At 44.7% G+C, this 20,002-nt stretch overlaps 1 protein-coding gene across 1 annotated transcript in view; it reads right to left on the bottom strand.

The window, feature by feature from the left end:
• The window catches only part of RGS12 (regulator of G protein signaling 12), a 313,463-nt gene that overhangs the window by 77,604 nt on the left and 215,857 nt on the right, over positions 1 to 20,002 (bottom strand). The window contains exon 5 of the mRNA XM_075346841.1: positions 343 to 512. Coding sequence (XP_075202956.1) covers positions 343 to 512 — 170 coding nt within the window. The remainder of the gene's footprint in view (positions 1 to 342; positions 513 to 20,002) is intronic.

The following is a 20,002-nucleotide window of genomic DNA, read 5'->3' as shown; positions in this document are numbered from 1 at the left end:
CGCTCTCCTCCGAGCAGGTGTCTGGGATAATTCATGCCCCTCGCTCTCCTCCGAGCAGGTGTATGGTATAATTCATGCTCTTCAGCGAGCATGTGTATGGGATAATTCATGCTCTTTGCTGTCCTCCGGGCATATGTTTGGGATAATTCATGAACTTTGGAATCTTATAGTTAAGTTTAGGGGGAAAACAATTTGACACCCAAATTACAACAATTTGGACACCATATACCGATGCCACAGCAGTTTCATAGTTGGAGAGTCACCATATAAAAACCATCCAAACTTCATCCCACAAACTAATTCCGTAGTTTCTCACCAGTTGTAGATCTTAAATGTACTAACCGTGAAATATCGAACCCCAACTGGATCCTGAAGAAGACGTTCGAAGGACACAGCCCAACTGGCTACCCGCCGCTCTCCAAGTCTCCGGCAGCTCTGCACACTGGGTAGGCTGGCATTGCTGCTTAGGCTGTTCTCGCTGATACATCCTTTAAGATCAGTGCTGTTCAGTTCTAGCAAAAAACAGAAGAGAAAGTCATGAAGTACCAGGTCTGCAGTTCGGTCAGAATCAGAAATACATGGGTGGTCGCCAACACTGAGCACATAAGTATTGGTGTGCACTAGATAAGATAATATTTTATAGGAGGATTATTTTTAGAACATTTTGGAGAACAGTAGATCACTTTGGCAGCTTCCCTACAGCGGCCATCATAGGAGAAGGAAGGCATTAGTGCACATTAACATCAACTGTAGGTTGTCCAGACAGAGAAACTCTACAGCCGGTCAAACACCTTCGATAGATGCCGGAAACAATTCCACCCGACCCTGCCTTGGATGTGCGTGTATGATCTTCTCACTCAAGCGTGCACACATTCTGGATAGAAAGACCAAAGTAAGCTTAGGTCAGACTCCTCTGATGGCAGCTCACTTTCCAGGAGAACAAAAGGTTTTCGTTTGGAATTTATATGTACAATCACCCGATCCTTCTTTCCCTCAGACACTTTGAGAGCCACCCTGTCGGAAGGGTTTGTCTGCCATTAATTTATGGCCACTTTAAAGAGAACCTGCCATGTTGGTCATGCAGTCTGATCTGTGGACAGCAGTGTATAGAGGAGAAGCGGACTAGGATGATATATTGGTTTGTGGGAAAGTATATAGTATTACTTTTCATTAAAATCCCTGGTGTTTGTATGAATGAGTCCAGTGGGCGGTCCTGTGAGTGATTGACAGTTCTCTCCACAAGCACAGGCATACAGGGCAGACCGTCACTCACCGAATAGGACCACCCACTGGAATCATGCTTACAAACACCAGAGATTTAAATGAATAAAAGGCAAGATTTACTGAAACTATTCCTACAAAAATAACACTAATCAGCTCCTCCCGCTCTACAACATCCCGCCTGCAGATCAGATACTATTTTCAACATATCAGGTTCACTTTCAGTAACTTTTTCACTCACTGTGGCCAAAGAAAAAAAGGATCTGGAAGAGTGAACCTTCTCGATTAACAAAGAATTCTTTAATGAGGTACACTATACAGAAATAGTGCAGTGAAACAAGACAACCCCTTCAAAAAGGGACATCCAAGTGTCATATCAATCACAAGACAACCCCTTCAAAAATGCACCTCAAAGTTCCATATTCATCAAAAGACAACCCCTTTAAACAGGGACATCAAAGTACAATAGCCATCACAAGACAACCCCTTCATAAAAGGGACATCCAAGTGCCATATCCATCTCAACCCCTTCAAAAAGGGACATCCAAGTGCCATATCCATCTCAACCCCTTCAAAACGGGACATCCAAGTGCCATATCCATCAAAAGACAACTCATTAAAAAAGGGACATCCAAGCGCTATATCCACCACAACACAACCCCATAAAAAGGGACATCCAAGTGCCATATCCACCACAAAACTACCCCTTAAGAAGGGACAGTCATGTGCCATACCCATATTTCATTTTCCTTTTTTCGCATACTTCCGCTACTCACGAAGTCTAAATATTCACAGATAGCCTTCTGATGAGGCCTGTTGGGTGATGTGTCTACTGGTGACTGAGTGAAAACTTTGTACATTTTGGGTGGGCACGTGCTCAATATTAAAATCATGAGTGCCTGTTAATTGCAGCAATCAATGGGCACCCAATGGAGTTAAATTGAAGCCATGTGGATGCCCATTGATTGCTATAACGTACGTCCATTGTCCGCCATCTCTCAGTTGAAAGATTCTAGGATTCAGATAAGAAATAGAATGGGCTGGTGGTCAATAATGATCAAAGTAGCTTCAATCAAAATCTACGGACTAGCAGAAACCGGGCACAGGAGACCCCAACAACCAATCTATTGGACCGGTGATGAGGGCTTTAGGCCAGTATGGATCTAAAACAATATTTCCAGCAAAGGTAAAACAAAAATCTAAATGCTCTAAAGGAAGATACAAAAAAAAAAAACACACTGAAGGCAACAAGTGCGATCACACCCCGATTACGGGGAAGATGGTCCGTCTGGCATCCAATAAAATAACCTTGTAAACCTTTTCTCTTTAGGCATGTGCAAATATTATGCTGGAAAAGCGACACCATAAAACAAAAAGGCAAGGACAGGCCGATCACTCACACGATTTAATATAGGTATAAAATAGGTTTTATAACATGGTTCTATACAAAAAACAGTAAGTAAAGCAGCCATTTTTGAGCTCAAGTCTCCCGACACTTTCTGTACAGAGTTTGCAGTCGTCCGTCCGGCACAGTTTCGAAACTTATATCTCGGTTTTTGGCAAATAACCGTATGCCCTTAAGATAAGGCTGGCTACATAGTGATCTAACACAGGGGACGCAACCGTTCTGACAGCAGGCAATCAAATCATCATACAGCCCACAAGACTGTGGATGAGAAGCTTGGCAGGATAATTAATCCTCCCCCACCGCGTTCTGCGTGCAGGGCGACAGTCAATGGGCAATCAACTTGACTAGAGAAAAGGAGAATGTGCAGAAGACCTATCATTATGTGAACAGGCCATGTGCAACAAAGAGGGCTTTCCACAATCGTGCACATTCATGTACCAGCAGAAAAGGCCTGTTATTTTCATTATTGTTTATTTAGTTTGTGCCAAGAAATTCTGCAGAGCAACGGAGGAGAGGCGTCGGGCAAATGTGCTCATCCACGGAAAACATACAATAGGCCGGAGCTCGGAAACTGGAACAGATAGGCGCTTACTCTGCCGATAAAATGGTGCGGCCATTGCGATCATAACATTATCCCTAAAATGAACCTGAATTGGTGAGGACACACAGATGTTAGACTTTGCGCTGGTGGAGACCTCATTAAGGGCTTGTTTTTTGGGTCAATTTTAGAGCATCTATTATGATCATTTTTCGAAGCTGGCAAGTACATGACGAAATCTATCCACTAATGGAGGAATATTTTATGATTAATTTTAGCAAGATTTTATTAACTACGGTGAAAAATCCTAGAGACCGACGAAAGGGTCATTTATAACTTTTTACTATGGCCGGATTTGTGGTTCGGCAAATGCTGTATTCACACATCCGTGTGTCGTGGTCAGAGCACGGGTCACGAGTCACAGACCGGCCACGGGTCTCCTGACCGAAATGTGACAGCCCTCCAACAGGAGGATAGCCCTCCAACATAGGAGGCCATACCCTTCAGGTTAGGAGACTTTCGGATGGTCCATGCTCTGACCGGAACACATTGATGTTCCAATGTTGCCTAATTTACAGGTTTGTGAAGAGTTCTCGGAGAGCTCTTTGGCCTTCGAATAACTGGACATTGGATCATTGAAATGTCCTACTGTGATAGATTTTAGTAAATACTCAGGGCGAGTTGATCTTGCAGGTTTATGGAAGTATATCTCTTTGGTGGAAAAGTTTTTGGGCAACCAAAATTTCTTAACCCAAGATTGGCAGGTTAGATTCTTAACAACCCAATTATGATGGCATGGTGTGTCCATCTGAAGTGTATTGGGACCTCTCGACGCTCCGCTGACATGTGTTGGGGGGGGGGGGAGGGGTCAGGCCTGTTGTATTTTTAAAAAGCTTATCCTTTTATTCCAGGCGACTTAAAGCCCCTGGCAGTGGCTTTATCAGAAGAGGACATGCGCGCTCAGCTGAGCTGAGCATTCTTCTGTATGGAGGGGAAGCAGTCGGAGAGGTAGATATTGGCCGATTGAATGACGGACAGCCAACTATATCTAATGTTTAACAAGATGTTTAGAGTCAGGTACTAATTGGATAAAGAGAATTTTGAAGAAATGTAGATTATATCGCATTACACCAGGCAGCGAAAATCAAATACAGCAGTCAAGTAATAACAAACCTATAAAATATAGAAAAACAACAAAAAGAGGACTACATATCCTCCACAATTTAAGATACTCACAGCAGAATAAAGTAGTAGTGAACTGCCCAGGCCAAAAAACTAATGTACTACCAGGATGCACCAAGACCCCAATAGATGGATGTGCAAGAGGAGCAAATCACTCACACAACTCCAAAACATGGAGGGGGTGATCGCTGGATGATAAAATTGCACACAAGGGGCTTGCAAAGGGCACCATTCAGACTTACAGGTGCAGCAGCCTATTACACTATTCGACCAGGAGGGCTGCCCGGTACTTTGTAGGCTATCGTTATTTTGGCCATAATATCGACTAATACCTCAGATATTTTGTATATATATATTTTTCTGCACATAACATTTTATACAAGGCGCAGCGAGGCCCCTTTATGTTTGGACTTGCACAATGGAGCCCCCGTCCCTATATGGTGCACATAAGTACCGGGCAGCCTGCCTGGTCGAATAGTATGGACGTGTAATAGGCTGCTGACGAGGTTACTATGCAGCTGTAAGTGTGAACGGCGCCCTATGCAAGCCCCTTGTGTGCAATGTTATCATCTAGCGATCACCCCCTCCATGTTTTGGAGTTGTGTGAGCGATTTGCTCCTCTTGCACCTGTGATGCCTCCATCTATTGGGGGGTTTGGCTGCATCCTGGTAGTACATTCGTTTATTAGCTTGGGCAGTTCACCACTGCTTTATCCTGCTGTGAGTATAATAACGAACCTAATGCAACTCAATGGGGAACCCAAGCATTTTTCTTTGCCGTGACAAATACCGGAATAATACTCTGTGTTCAGTAAGCATTACCTGAACACAAAGTTATTATTCGCCCATGTCTAGTGCTCACTCTCCTATACATAATTGAGTATTGCAGACGACCAACAGTAGGTAGAAGACCCATCCAAGAAGTTAAAAGACTGGATTTATTCCCTTTGCAAAGAAGAACCAAATCTCTTGAATTTAAAAACCATGGAAAAAAAAAAATAAAAATGGATCTGTAGAGGAAGAACGATCCACTGCTGGTAGCTGCATTTGCAATTACCAACCAATGATGTCCTAGATGTGCTCGACGAAAGACAACTCCGGAGACACTGTAGGCCATGATCGCATATTTAGGCCACCTAGGCTGGACAAGTATCACAAACAACATGTGGCCTGGGTTTTGTGGTGTTGAAAGATTGATCCTGGGACATTTTGAAGAAATGGCGGCACGACTCGTCCCATCACCAAATCAATGTAACGTCGAACTGTATAGCATACCTGGAATGAAGACTAAGAAGACTAGAGAGATGTGGCTACTACACTTTGTCACACCATGCCATTATTCGCACATGAAGACCTTTTCATTATGTTGCCCACATGGTCTCAAGAGCAATCTCTATCTAAAGACAAAAGCAGGAGTCATCGCTGAAGAGGACAGACCTCTATACCAGCCTCCATTGCACTCTTGCTCTACTACATGATCGCTTTGAGAGCGATGGCATAAGATCAATTAACTTATACCAACAGTTGGACGTCTGTCTCGTAGCCCAATGTTTTGGAAACTCCTTCTGGTTTGTGTAGACACCATTTGATGCCTTAGACTTGAAATATGACATCCAATTTTACTTGCAGTGTAGAATAGATCAATTATGGAACCAGTGGTCCGATCATTGATCCAAAGTGTCCTGGGAGTCGTTGTTCCACACATCAACACTAGCATGTTGCTGGTGTTAAGGTAAGCAGCCTACATGGCCTGCAGCATCTCCAGACTTATCTCCCATCATCCACATCTGGGACTTCATTGATCAGCAAATGTTCCAGGATCTGCCACTACCAAAACTTGATGACTTTCATAACCAAGTCCATGCAGCTTGGCAGATCGGTCCTCAGAACACCATTAATGACCTCATTGATAGGAACCAAGGCTATAAGTGTGTGGATTTCTGAGGAACCAAAGCTGTAAGTGCGGGGCTTTCTGCACATGGTCCTCAGACTCAAGATGTTATGCAAATATGGAAACTATTTTTCAAAATCAGTAATAGGTCAGAGTTCCACAACTCCCCGTCTTTTGCTTCTCGGTATACGGTATTGCAATTTCAAATGTCGAGCAGTATATCTGGCAGCACTTTGTAGAAAAGGCTTTTTTTGTAGAGCCTAGAGCCAACCTACAGTTTGTCTTAGGATTTTTACTGCAGTGAGAATAAATTCTGTCAGACTTAGCCAAGACACATAAAAAAGGCTGGAACCAAATATTAAAATACATGCGATGGTGGGGGTGATGGTATCCAAGTTGGCGTACAAGTCCAGCCTGAGTCTGTCATAATGTGCCAATTCTCATAGGTTATGTCACGTTTGTCCTTATTTCCTCATCTTTCTCCAAGGCATGAATTCAATTACTACAGAAAAGAAGAAGTGACATACAGAGGAAGACCGGGAGGAAGAAAGTCAAGTTTGAGAGTTTGCTTCCAGCCAGCTTTCCCTAGACGTCTTCCTAGTCCGATTCCATTGCGCCTGGGTTTCCTCAACAAGTCTCCGGTCGTGTGGTCAAAAGGACCTCTGGCTTGAAATGAGAGGTTTTGCTCTAGATCTGCCAGAAAAACGCTCTTGGCCTCCTTGGCTTAGCATTACCAGAACATGACAGATGCTTATAAATGTAACGTGACAATGGAGGATGTGCTCCAAGCCAAAAAAAAAAAAAAAAGAAAAAACTGTCCACTTTAGAGGCCAAATAACCTAAAAGTGGATAAGCAGTGACGAATACATGCTTTTAAGAACTTCAAAGAGAAGATCGACAGAATGGAGAACCTTGTGGTTTGCCTGATTTGGAAAACCCATATTTAAAAATACCCTATTAGGGGTGGTACACTATTAGAAAAACATGCCCGCCACCTTCAAGGAACTGTGCCACACCTGTGTGAAGGTTGTGCCTGGTATTGCAGATGTGAAGAGGTCCGAGTTGCAATGACATACCAATATGACACAGTCTGAGGGGGGTAGACATGTGTTTCGAATTTTGGACAACCTTTTTTAATATATGTGGTCTCCTCATCTATCAGCTTTATAGATCGTTTCCCACGCTGGAGGACTTGGCACTACTTGGATTGCTAATTGATTTGAATGGGAACATAGTAATACTCCACTTCTCCAGCAGGCGTGCTGCAGGGAAACTTAACACTCCATGAAAGGTTTCTGCACAGATCGACACCGATCGCTATGATCGACACCGATCGCTATGATCGACACCGATCGCTATGATCGACACCGATCGCTATGATCGACACCGATCGCTATGATCGACACCGATCGCTATGATCGACACCGATCGCTATGATCCACACCGATCGCTATGATCCACACCGATCGCTATGATCCCCTTATCGTTTTGGGAGCTTTTTTTTGCAAACTTTTGGTGGGTAAAATATTAACACCTTATCTGCTGCTATAACTTTATTCCCTTTTTAAAATCAGGATATTTTCCAACTCCATTTTCTTTGCCCTGTTTTCATCCTATGTTGCGCTAAGAAATCAGACTCTATACCAGGGATGGTTTACAGTTCGGAGAAAGCCCGATTCTATATTTTTAACCTTTGCTGACAGCTGGGATCTGATTTATTTCGGTGGGAGCAAATTTGTTTTCTAAAGGAACTGGCATTTGCCTCCAGAATCTGTCTGATGGGTTATTATAACATTATTCATGTGCTATTTCTCCCCATTTCTGCTCCTCTAAAAATAGCCTTTTTTGCTTTGACAAAACATGAAATTGCTGTTTTCTCATGTGCGCTGGATTCTTGGAGAAATGATATTTATCTCCAGAACATTGTGAGAATAGGGTCGTGTTTATCTGGTTTGTCTCTGATCCACCCTTGATTTTATCCCAGATAAGAGTTCTTCGCGTCCTGCAAAATATCCTGTAAAACTGTCAGTTTCTGCTTTACGCATCATTATATATACCAAATTTAATGGCGATTAGTGCATTCTGTCACTTGATTACAAGAACATGCCTCTTGGGGGGCCAGAATCTAAAATGAAAGGGTTATTCCAATCATGGACATTCACTGCAGCCTATAAAAATGTTACTATATTCCAGACAGTGTATTGTGGACACCATCCTCAATTTAGATATAGGACCTTATAAGTGGTCTAACCTGAAGCTCGTAGGCCCCAATGCAAAATCTCCATCAGTGTCCCCAACTATCATGGCTCTTTAATAGTACTGGCCTTCTCGCATGGGCCAAAAGGGACTTTTTGGGTCTCCCTAGGCTCTAAGACCCAACTATGACTGCTGCCCATGCATCCACGATAGTCATGCTCCTGGTCCCAGTGATGGTACCTACATTGACTGGAGGACAGTGAGTAAAATGTTTGGGGTTTTTTTTTTTTCTTTTTGTGGCAGACAAATACGAGAGGCCCAGGAAGGGGACATATATACCAGGAAGGGGACAGACTCTTCAAAAATCTCATGTCTTGTAAGCAAGATATACACAAGTCAGGAAGAAAAAAAATCAATGGTGACTACTTACGGGACAAAAGTGATGAGGTTTCATTCTTTCCTTACTCTAGTTCTCAAAATGATCTTGGTCCTCAAGGAATCTCAGGGATGATCTAATATTGCCACTAGGGGTTGTTCCCCCAACCTTGGATGATGGTCAAGTCTACACAGATATGTAGCATTAGTCCTTACACAAGGCAACTAGTGGTTGAAGAAGACGCTCATTCTTTCGGTGTAGAATGTTCGTCAACCTGTCTAAACGGCCTGTAAACAACGTCCCATCTACTTATACATCGCCACTGGGCGGTAAAAGCTGAATGAACCCGTCTAAAAGGGCATTATCCCTGCTCCCGCTCTTCTACTGCCCCTGGTATTCAATACTTGATCAGTATGAATCGTCCCCATTGCATTGGCTTATGGTGCCCATGACACAAAGGTGATTATTAGTTGGATTGATGTAGTGAATAATCATCATTTGTTTTGACCAATAGAACAACCAATGAATGCTGGGGTGTGGGTCAATTTTTTGGCCGATTATCTGAACAGCAGATGTATTCATTGCAGCTATATCGGCCAATGTAATCTTAAAAGGGGTCATTGCCAAGATTGGAAACTATTCACAATTGCTAGGTATCTTGACCACTGGGACCACCACCGATCTCGTTCCCCAGTGTGACTGGAGCCGGGAGGGGGGAAAGGGGGGGGCGGGTGTCGATCATGCACACTTCTGCTCCATTTATTCTTATAGGACTATCGAAGACCAGTCTATTCTTGGGATTGATGGGGTTCGTAATGGTTGTACCCTAAGCAATTAGGAAGTTATGCCTTATCCTATGGATAAGAGATGCTCACCACACTTGAGAAGTACCCGGGGATGATGGAATGGGGCAGCCAGGTGTTAGAACCCTTCACAGGTAGGGGGAATACCCCAGGACTCAGTGAGGGGTGCCGTGGGATGCAGGGGGTCACTATGGTACTCACTCAGTTCATTAAACAGACACCCACAACTGGTAAAACAAGTCTCTGGACACCGCTGCCGCTGAGGAGAGCTAGTTCGGGTCCCGTTCCCAATTGTGCTGCCTGGTGATCCGTGACGTTCCTCCTGGCACTAAGTTTACTTCTTTGGTGGTCCCGGTAGTGAGGAACTTGCTGGATCCCGCACCCCACTATGGCCAAGTGTGGGAGCTTGCTCTCAGGGCTCACGCTTGGGATTTTCTGGATCTTTTTGGATTGGAAAGTCCTATTCCCCTTGTTGCGCTAGCTCCCCGATTCTGGAATGGTTGGGAACGAATCTTGAAGGCTCCGTTCTCCACGGGTAAATTATCAGGCTGCCTGAATCTACTCCCCGACCTAGAGTCCACGTACCCAGTCGTGCCTTGGTCCCAGCCTGGTGACGCTGCAAGGCCGCTGGCTGTCCTCCGACAGATCCGTGCCTCTTGCCACAATCCCCTGCGACCGGGGGTCCGTCTCCTCTAGGCCCAGACCACCGTCTGTCACCTAGATTGGTAGTGAAAGTGAGGAGGAGGTCGGGAGCAGGGCTCCTGGGAAATAGACTACTCTCTCTCTTGACACTCCTGACCTCCCCTCCCCAACCCCCCAGGTGGGCGCCTCTATTCCACTCAAGCCATCCACTGGTGTGTTTGGTGGGTGTGGTGCAGGGTGTATCTAGGATTTGATTAGCTGATTTAAGCAACACCATATAGTTAGGGACCCAAAACCAAGAAGGAGGTGGATACTGCACGGGAGGACAGATTGTCCAGGGGCGTCACAGTACTCCTTCCAAATAAAAGATTGCCCTAATAAGCAACCCTGCACCTTAATCTTTATATATTTTGCACCATTTTTTTTAAGTTGTTTTTTATTTCTAGTCTAGTTACTTATTATAGACAATCATGAATTGCGACTTTTCCAAATGTTACATTTTCTAGGTGCACCTTCAGTTCCCCCCTCAAGATTTCTGGTAGAGTTTCTATTTGGAAGACTAATATGCATCATTTTAAATATTTGCAACTTTAGATCAAAAAGTCTAAAAAACCAAAGACCAAAAGCATTTTTTTTTTATTTTGTACCCAAATCTATATTAAATAACTTTGCACAAAAAAAAAAAAAAAAAAAAAAAGATGGCAGCGGTGGCCCCGTGTACAGGACGCCATCACGGAGGTGTCTATGCCTACGGTCTGCAAGAGGCACCCCATGATGATCAAGTCCCGTGCACAGAGCTACCACTGCTGTCAGCAATTTACAGCAGTTGAATACTTTGCGCACTGCTGCCGCCGTAAAGCATTCAACTGCTGTAAAGCCACGATAGCATCCTGCAGCGGTGGCTCCGTGCCCCGGACGCGATCATAAAAGGGGTGCCTCTTGCAGACCACAGGGATTGACCCCTCCGTGAGAGTCCAATACACAGGGCCGCCGCTGCAGTCAGTGCTTTACAGCAGTTGATTGCTTTACTGAACCGCCGCATTCAACTGCAGTAAAGACATGACAGCAGACAGCATCCCCGTGCATCGGACGCTATCACGGAGGGGTCTACAAGGAGCAGCTGAGGCACCGCGGGAACGGAGGAGAGGTGAGAATTTTTATTGTGGGACCCTGACCTGTGTATAAGTCGAGGGAGCATTTTCAGCTAAAAAAAAAAAAAATGGTCTGAAAAACTCGGCTTATACTAGAGTATATATGGTAGTTACGTAAATCGATTTGCATGGCACTGTAATGGGGCGCAGCATCACCCTCACCCGGTCCTGATGCTGTGGCCCTCACCCGGCCCTGCACCACCCTCACCCGGCCCTGCACCACCCTCACCTGGCCCTGCACCACCCCCACCCGGCCCTGCACCACCCTCACCCGGCCCTGCACCACCCTCACCCGGCCCTGCACCACCCTCACCTGGCCCTGCACCACCCCCACCCGGCCCTGCACCACCCTCACCCGGCCCTGCACCACCCTCACCTGGTCCTGGCTTATGTAAGAGTTAAAAACGTGTGGCTCTGGTATGAGTTTAGGAATGAGCGTGATCTAGTAAATAAGAAAGTCATAAAAAACACACACAAAAGTAAGTGACCCCCAGCACACAAGCCTTTTACCTGGACACACCTGGTAGGAGCCCGTGTGCCACCTCACCAGATACTTCAACTCGCTGACAGAGAACCAGCCATCAGAATCCATGCCCACTTCAGCAGCTAATCCCCATGGCCCCGGCAGCTACCGGCAACAGAATGGCACATGGTTCCTCGCCAATAACTCCACGATAAAGACAAATTCATTTCATCTTCCTGGAATAATCCGCAGCCAGCTCTGCCGTACGGACAAATTGATTTTCCTCATCCCCCCCTTCGCCATGGCTGGAAGAAGGAGTGAAAACCGATAGTGCCCTCAACAAAGCAGCACGGGAAGGCTACTGAATTATTTAATAAAGGGGACCTTTAGCCTGCCGCAGATAAAGAGGCCTCAATTATTAAAGCCCCAGCCGGGCGCAACCAATAACAATGAGAGAAAAACTCAACGGACCAACTTTATTCTTCGGTAATATCAGGGCTGGTGACGGGGAGATAACTCAAAGCAATATCATAACCCATGAATCCTGAGCTGATGCTTGTTATACGGTATTATAAGCTGCTATATAACAAAATTGTGATCATAAGAAAAGTATTCCCCTCCCCCGTCCATTTCTGGCACTTAGGAGACCCACTTAATATATATTTATGACATTTTTTTCTGGATACTTAGATGTGAATGTCCCTTTAAAAAAAGAGGACTTTTTAATTAACACACATACACACACACACACACACACATATAGAGAGAGATTAAAAAAAAAAAAAAAATACTAAAAAATATATATTAACTGGTGTAAATGTCGTTGTTCTCCAGAATCCGGCGATGTTTTTCTTTCGTTTCTGCGCCTCTCTGTTCCTCAGATATAGCCATTTTTTCTCTAAACAGGTATCGAGTCCTGTTAGACAATTGGGTGTGCTTCAAAAGACGACGCCCACAAAGTAGAGTCAAGTACCACGCCCATTTGGCTGATAAAACTAAAATTTATATGCAGGGAAGAATGTGCCATATCTCAGGAAAGGAAAGGCGCAGGAAAAAAAGAAAAACAACACTGAAATCAGGAGAACAGTGGCATTTACACCAGGGAGAAATAAATTATGGACAGTGACAAGTCTTTAAAGGCAATTTTAAATAAGCGTTGTCCTAAATTGGATCCACAGTTGTTTAGAAGACCTTTTACAGTGTGTCCCACGGGAACTGTACGGGGATGAATGATGGATTATTAGGATCGTTCGGTCTCCATACAGTTTGCATATTGTCAGTAGCATATTAATTGTTTTTACAGGGAGATATCCTGCCAACAATAACCATTTAATTTTTGTCCACATAAAAGATTCAAGCAACTGCTGAACAAGCTATTGATCGCGGCCGTGTTTACATGGGCCGAGGATCAAAACATTACTATGTAAAAAAAAAAAAACCTTAAAGACGTGGGCCACTATATTGTAACAAATGTGTTAGGGGGAGATCATGATTCTGCAAAACTTTCATGTCCAAAAATAATGTCTACTGATGGCGGAACATGTGACCAGACCGGCCCAAGAGCCTCCACCAATCGAAAACCCTTATATGGGGAAGTTGCATTTTTATTGAAGGAAGCTGATGGGACGGTCCTGGTCACATGCTCCTCCATCCACAATTTTTAATAATTTGTGGGCACATCTTAATCCACAATGGGCAGCGGTTGAAGATGGCCATCGATGACTGGTATTTGCCCTACATAATTGACCAATAAATATGGCAGAAAGATTCTTGTGGAAGAAGCAGAAAGTCCCCCCAAAAACAAAAATATTATGGAAAAGATCATTCACGTATTGGCGACCAACAAGGACTTCAAAATACGGCCACCTTCTTCCCAGAGAATGGTAGTCTATCATCTGTTGGCGAAAACGATTGTTATGGTTGAAATCGGATGCTTCCAGCAATTTTACGCTTTTGGAAATTAATATTGGGAGACGGGCAGCTATACTGGTTATAACCCGACTCTTCCGTGTATATGACACACACACACACAATAATATTTAATGCAATATTAAAGAGGCAAGAGATATAGCTATATCTATCTATATTTAAAGTACTTCTTATGTTCTCCCCTACATGAAAAGCATTCATTTTTCTTCATTGCGAGGGGGAGGGGGGAGAAAGAAAGAAAGAGGGAAGAAGGCGTAAAGAAAGAAAGAGGGAAGAAGGCGTAAAGAAAGAAAGAGGGAAGAAGGCGTAAAGACAGAAAGAGGGAAGAAGGCGTAAAGACAGAAAGAGGGAAGAAGGCGTAAAGACAGAGGGAAGAAGGCGTAAAGACAGAGGGAAGAAGGCGTAAAGACAGAGGGAAGGCGTAAAGACAGAGGGAAGGCGTAAAGACAGAGGGAAGAAGGCGTAAAGACAGAGGGAAGGCGTAAAGACAGAGGGAAGGCGTAAAGACAGAGGGAAGGCGTAAAGACAGAGGGAAGGCGTAAAGACAGAGGGAAGGCGTAAAGACAGAGGGAAGGCGTAAAGACAGAGGGAAGGCGTAAAGACAGAGGGAAGGCGTAAAGACAGAGGGAAGGCGTAAAGACAGAGGGAAGGCGTAAAGACAGAGGGAAGGCGTAAAGACAGAGGGAAGGCGAAAAGACAGAGGGAAGGCGAAAAGACAGAGGGAAGGCGAAAAGACAGAGGGAAGGCGAAAAGACAGAGGGAAGGCGAAAAGACAGAGGGAAGGCGAAAAGACAGAGGGAAGGCGAAAAGACAGAGGGAAGGCGAAAAGACAGAGGGAAGGCGAAAAGACAGAGGGAAGGCGAAAAGAAAAAAAGAGAAGGCGAAAGAAGGAAGAAAAGAGGGAGAAAGAAAAAAAGAAGAAGCCGATCTCCTCTACCTGAATACAACCCCTTTGCATTCTATATTGGATGTCAGTCCTGTTGTGTTTTTTCCCTTTTCTTCCTGGTCTGTCTGGAATTTAGCATCTTGCAATCCCCCCCTCCACCCCCCCCCCCCGGGGGAGACACTATATGTTCAGAGGTTTTCCTGGAGAAGCCACGGATGGACCAAGAATGGTAAATCTGTGTAACTCTCCTTTTCCGGCTTCTTAACCTTTACACCTCTAGACAAACCGACCCTGCGAAACCCGACTTCCAGAGCTGGAAAGCCTCACCACAAACGACGCCAGTTTTACAAGAACTCCCAGTGAAGTCCTGAGCCTGGAGCGGAGCCATGCGCTTATGATGAAATCTAATCTCCATAACAGGGCAGAGATTCCCAGTCATCTACTACAAGCCACGCCGTCCCGGCTTTATGCACAGCTTTCAATTCCCTTTATTTTTCTACGAGAACTGCTCTAATAAAAATGTCAAATTTGGTCTTGCAGCTCAGCGCTGAGCCAATGAGTGACACTGGTGCAGTTTCTGGAGGAAAAAAAAAAAAAAATGAAATAAAAGTGCAAATTATAAATCCCACCCTCCCACCCACCCCACATACACTTTTTTTTTCTTGCATACGTTTCATGTTTTATATGTCATGGAATAAAAAAAATGGATTGGAAACAAAACCAGCAAGGGGGCAATTTACTCCTGAAGATTGGTTTTAAGGCTTCAATTACAAAATATAAATGCCTGGCACCATATAATAAATTCCCAATGTATTAAAAGACTATTCAGCTTTTTTTTTTTTATTTTTTTTTATGCAAGAATAGCAGCTATTGATTCCATTTGTAAGAGAGAGATAGTGTTCCTTGAAGATGCAGATCATCTAAGGAACAAAAAAAAATAAAAAAAATCTTATCTGGTAAAAACTGGATAAAAGAGAAAGGGGTATGTTCACACAAAACTGCACTTAAAGGGGATGTCCATTATTGGACAACCCCTACTTATTCCACTTGATCAGCCCCGTAAAAATAAAGTAGGTCTATATTCAACTCCAGTGCAGCCACGGTTCTAACGATGTCTAATGTCACGTTCCCAGGACCCACATGACGTTATGACACACAACTCCCGAGACCACTGTTTAATGTACAAGCCCCCCTCCATCCTCCAATATCAATGGGGTTAACCGACCGTTTAAGGTGTACACCCCGCCTCCCCTTCTGATGGTAATGTCAGGGGAGATAAGGAAGAAGGCTTCTGTCCATGGTTGAGTTGGGCAAGATACCAACCAACCGGCCAGACCATCTAAAAGGTGTCCAGCTGTGGATCCAGCCAAGGCTTCATAGTTTTAGGTCAACTGTACAAGAAGAAGATAACCGGTCATCTGTCCAGACTCAATGGTGTCTCTTTCTAAAAGAGACCAAGACTGAAAACAAAAACATCCTCAGGGATTTTCCAGTCTTCACTGTAACTAAAGATCTAACTGCTTTAAGGACCATCTAAATCAAGAGGTCTTAAAAGTCAACCTCATGTGTGTCCTCACCGCAGGTCACCATGTTGAGGTCAACAATGCCCAATATAACAGCACTATTGCACTCTACCGGGGAGGGGGGGGGGGGGTCTAGAAAGGGAACTGGATCCATCTAGACAAAAGAAAAAAAAAAGGTTTTGTGAAGGTGGACTGAAAAGACCAGATGTTTCAATACTCCTATGTAAGAAGGTTGTCAGAAAACCAGTGTTCATCTCTTGCATTATACTAGGACATTGAGCAAAAACCCTCCGGTCCACCTAATCTAAGTGGCCCTCAACGAAAAAAAAAAAATGGTTGTGAAAGTGGACAATATAATTTGCCAAGTTGATGTTGTATTAAAGGCCCAAAAGGCCAAAGGTCTAACATGTATGGGGGCCTCCTGACCCACACCTGAATTTTAGCACCCAATTCTATTCTTCTTGGAGACAAGCTGCCATCAGAAGAGCCCGGCAGCGGCTCTCGAAAGAAGAAATCCAAATGAGAAAGCTTCGGTGCACCCCTGGCATGGCCAAGAGCTTGGTGCACCATTACACCATCTCATCTTTCATGTTGGGACACCCCTGCACCAACCTCATCTTTCATGTTGGGGCTTCCCTTCCCCTGCTTCACCTCATCTTTCATGTGTGGACTTCTCCTCCCCTGCTTCTGATTGACATTACTCATTTTGCAGACACACTGACACTGTATTCCCCAGGCTGCGTGTGCTCATGGTGGCTGCACGTGATCTCCTCCCTGGCTCCTCTCTGCTGACACCCTTCACTAGACTGATACACCTGGAACTTTAACAAGTGGCGTCAGCAGAAAGGAGCAAGTGGCCGAACACAGGCAGTGTCAGTGCTGCGTTTAGGCAGCGCTCTCTATGGGAAGCGAGCAAAGCTCCCAACAAACACAATGAGGGGGGTGTAACTCCAATAGCCCCCACATTTGTAACTAAAAGTGGAATAAGGTTTATACCACACTACCAATTACAGGTGCTCAAGAAGGGTTCAAACCCGTAAGATACCTTGGCACTCCAAAATTGAACACAAGGACTTATTATACTGGCAATCCCCAAAAAACGTAAAATGTAACTTTTCGATCCTTATACTTCATCAGACAATAGATTTTTGTGTAGGGATATGCCTTTAGATGGCGATACTGTCAAAATAATAGTGAGGTTTATGGATGCTCTGCTTTACCGCGGTATAAAAACAATCTGTTGCGTCCCTGCACTCCTTACTCTCCTGCAGGGACGCGTTCTGACTCGCTGCCGCGGCCAGGTCCTACCACGCTGCCTGGTGTCCCTGCCTCTCCTCCACGTGGGCTTCTCCTCCTCCCCAAGTCTGTGTGCGGGTCACTGGACCTCCAGGAGCACTCCTAAGGAATGTGCGCCACTGCTTCTCTCTTAAGGGGCCAGAGCGCCACTCTTAGAAAATGCACCTCAGCTCATTGCTGAGAGGCACTGGGTATTTAAAGGTACGTCCCTACTAGGGAAGGTGCCTGTTTAAAACAGAACTCAGCTAACTAAACTGATGGTGTTTGGTTAGTTGTCGTCAAGTCACCCTGTCCGTCCTGTCCCTTCCTGCTCCGGTCTGTACCTGGTCCCAGCTAGTCTTGCCTGTTAGCACCTGGTTCAAGTCCTGTCCCACCTGTACCTGCTGCCTGTCTGTACTGCTTTGTTGGTAATTGTGACTTTGACTGTCCGTCCTGCCCTGTTATGCTAGTGACTGCCTGTCCGTCCTGCCTGCCTTGATCCACCCTGGTGGATTCTGCCTGCTTCTGTGTCCACCCGTGTCCTGGGGGTCAGCTGCCACAGTCCCAGTCCTCTACCCCACACTAGGTAAGCCCGGGGTCTCCTTGAGGTCTAGTGAGTCCAACTCACCATCCCTGGTAGCTAGCATTACACAATCTGATTTATCTATAAATCTCCAGGTGTCACCATCTTAGAGGCACAACCCTACATAAGAATCTATTTTGTGTGATGAAGACCCAAATATAGGGGCTGAAGCGTTACCTTTTACATTTCATTTGCATCTAATGTTATTTTCTCAGGCACAGCGCTAGAAGGATTTTTATAGGAGCCCAAGTCCTATACACCACGGTTTAGCTTGTGGGGATAAGACTTCCATTAAATACTACATTATTCAAGACTTTGATGCCTTTCTATGAAAACAGTTTATAGGTTGTGTGTAATATGACAGACGCCGTTACAATTAACTTAATGGGGCTAACCTGTAATACCACAAATCACCTGCGGCCAAGAGGGGAGCTGTTTCTGGATATGTGTACATTTTCCAAGTATACTGACCCGTTATCAGAGATAAGAGTGAGTCTGGCAAAATGTTGTGACTGGCTAATAAATTTGCTTAAGATACAAAAATTTTGATTGACAGAAATCCCCCTATCACTAGATGACCCTCTGGCCGGGATGAGATCCTGCGCTGCGTTCTGGGAATTCAGTATCTGTCGCAGATTTCATAGAATATCAGCAGAACAGACAAGTCTTGTGCTCAAGAATTGACATAACCCCGGAAAAGTGTGTGATGGGTCAGGACACGGCTAAACTGATAAGAAACCAGCCGAGCAAAGAACAAGATTACGTTCTCCGACCAGTCCATGATATAAACTCGCTGAACCAGGCTGTATACAGGAGATCAGTATATGGCAACTGGGAAAATAGTCATTACATATCCGATGTTCCACAATTTTCCTTCTCCTCTATCGTAATTATTGTCATGCGATGTCCGGCTCTGCACACAGCTGCTGGTATGGCGGTGTCAGACTCTGTTCACACCACAGAGTCTGACAAGCAATCGGAGGCTGGTGGATTGTTCGGCCTGAGCCGGGCATCGGCTGGTTCAGTTTCACTGGTCTTCAGCTCTGTAGAGTGGTGAGCAGGACCTAAGAGCTCAGGTTGCTAATTGCCTTGTGCAGCCGCTTCCTCCCTATTTAAAGGCACAGCTTCCTTCCAGTATGCACCAATGATAGCTATATCATAAGCTCCAGCGATCCTGGTCTTGGTGGTTATCCTGTTAATGGTTATGCATGCTGCGCTTCTGAGTGGTGTGGACGTTCCCCTGTTGTGCGTTACTTCCTCACCTTTGTCATTGTTCCCAGAGTTTCCTTTCTCCCTTGTCTTTATTTTTTCCGGCCCGCCCCGAGGGTGTGGGAGAGGGGGAAGTAAGATCAGTGCTCAGACAGGAGTTAGGGTTATGCTGGGGGCTCGGACCTGGCTACCATGAAGCCTATCTTCGAGATAAGGGACAGCGCAGGGTTATTAGTCCGAGGGAAGCCTAGGGACCCCTGTCCTGTCATTACATAACCCGTGGCAATTAGGTTTACTTTTATAAATCATAACATTAAACTGGTCCAAAGAAGTAAAAACTCTCCAAATACTCTTCGAAGCCTCAAAACATCTTTAAATTGTTGAGGTTCTGCTCAGTTTCTGCTCCAAAAAAATCCACTCCTTGGAGGATATTTTCTGCATTAATTGATTCAGATAATAGATTTTGGAGCATTCCCCCTCCCCCCATTATGTCGCTATAAGATTTCACTCAGAGGTCTTCCCACCAGGTCAAAACTGACCACTTTTTACCCTAAATTTATTTTAGCTGTTCCTCTGTGTATTCCATTTTTTTTTTTAATCAGCCATGTGGTTCTTTTTTATTTAATACAAATTTCTATGGTATTTTATTTTTTTCCAAATGGGCGTATCTCCTAGGACTCCTTGGGGGCGTGTCATTAGGCCGATTTGCATAAAAAGCACTAAAAAG

The sequence above is a fragment of the Anomaloglossus baeobatrachus genome, chromosome 1 (assembly GCF_048569485.1).
Source record: "Anomaloglossus baeobatrachus isolate aAnoBae1 chromosome 1, aAnoBae1.hap1, whole genome shotgun sequence".
Lineage (NCBI taxonomy): Eukaryota > Metazoa > Chordata > Amphibia > Anura > Aromobatidae > Anomaloglossus > Anomaloglossus baeobatrachus.
This window is presented reverse-complemented; position numbering and strand designations above follow the sequence as displayed.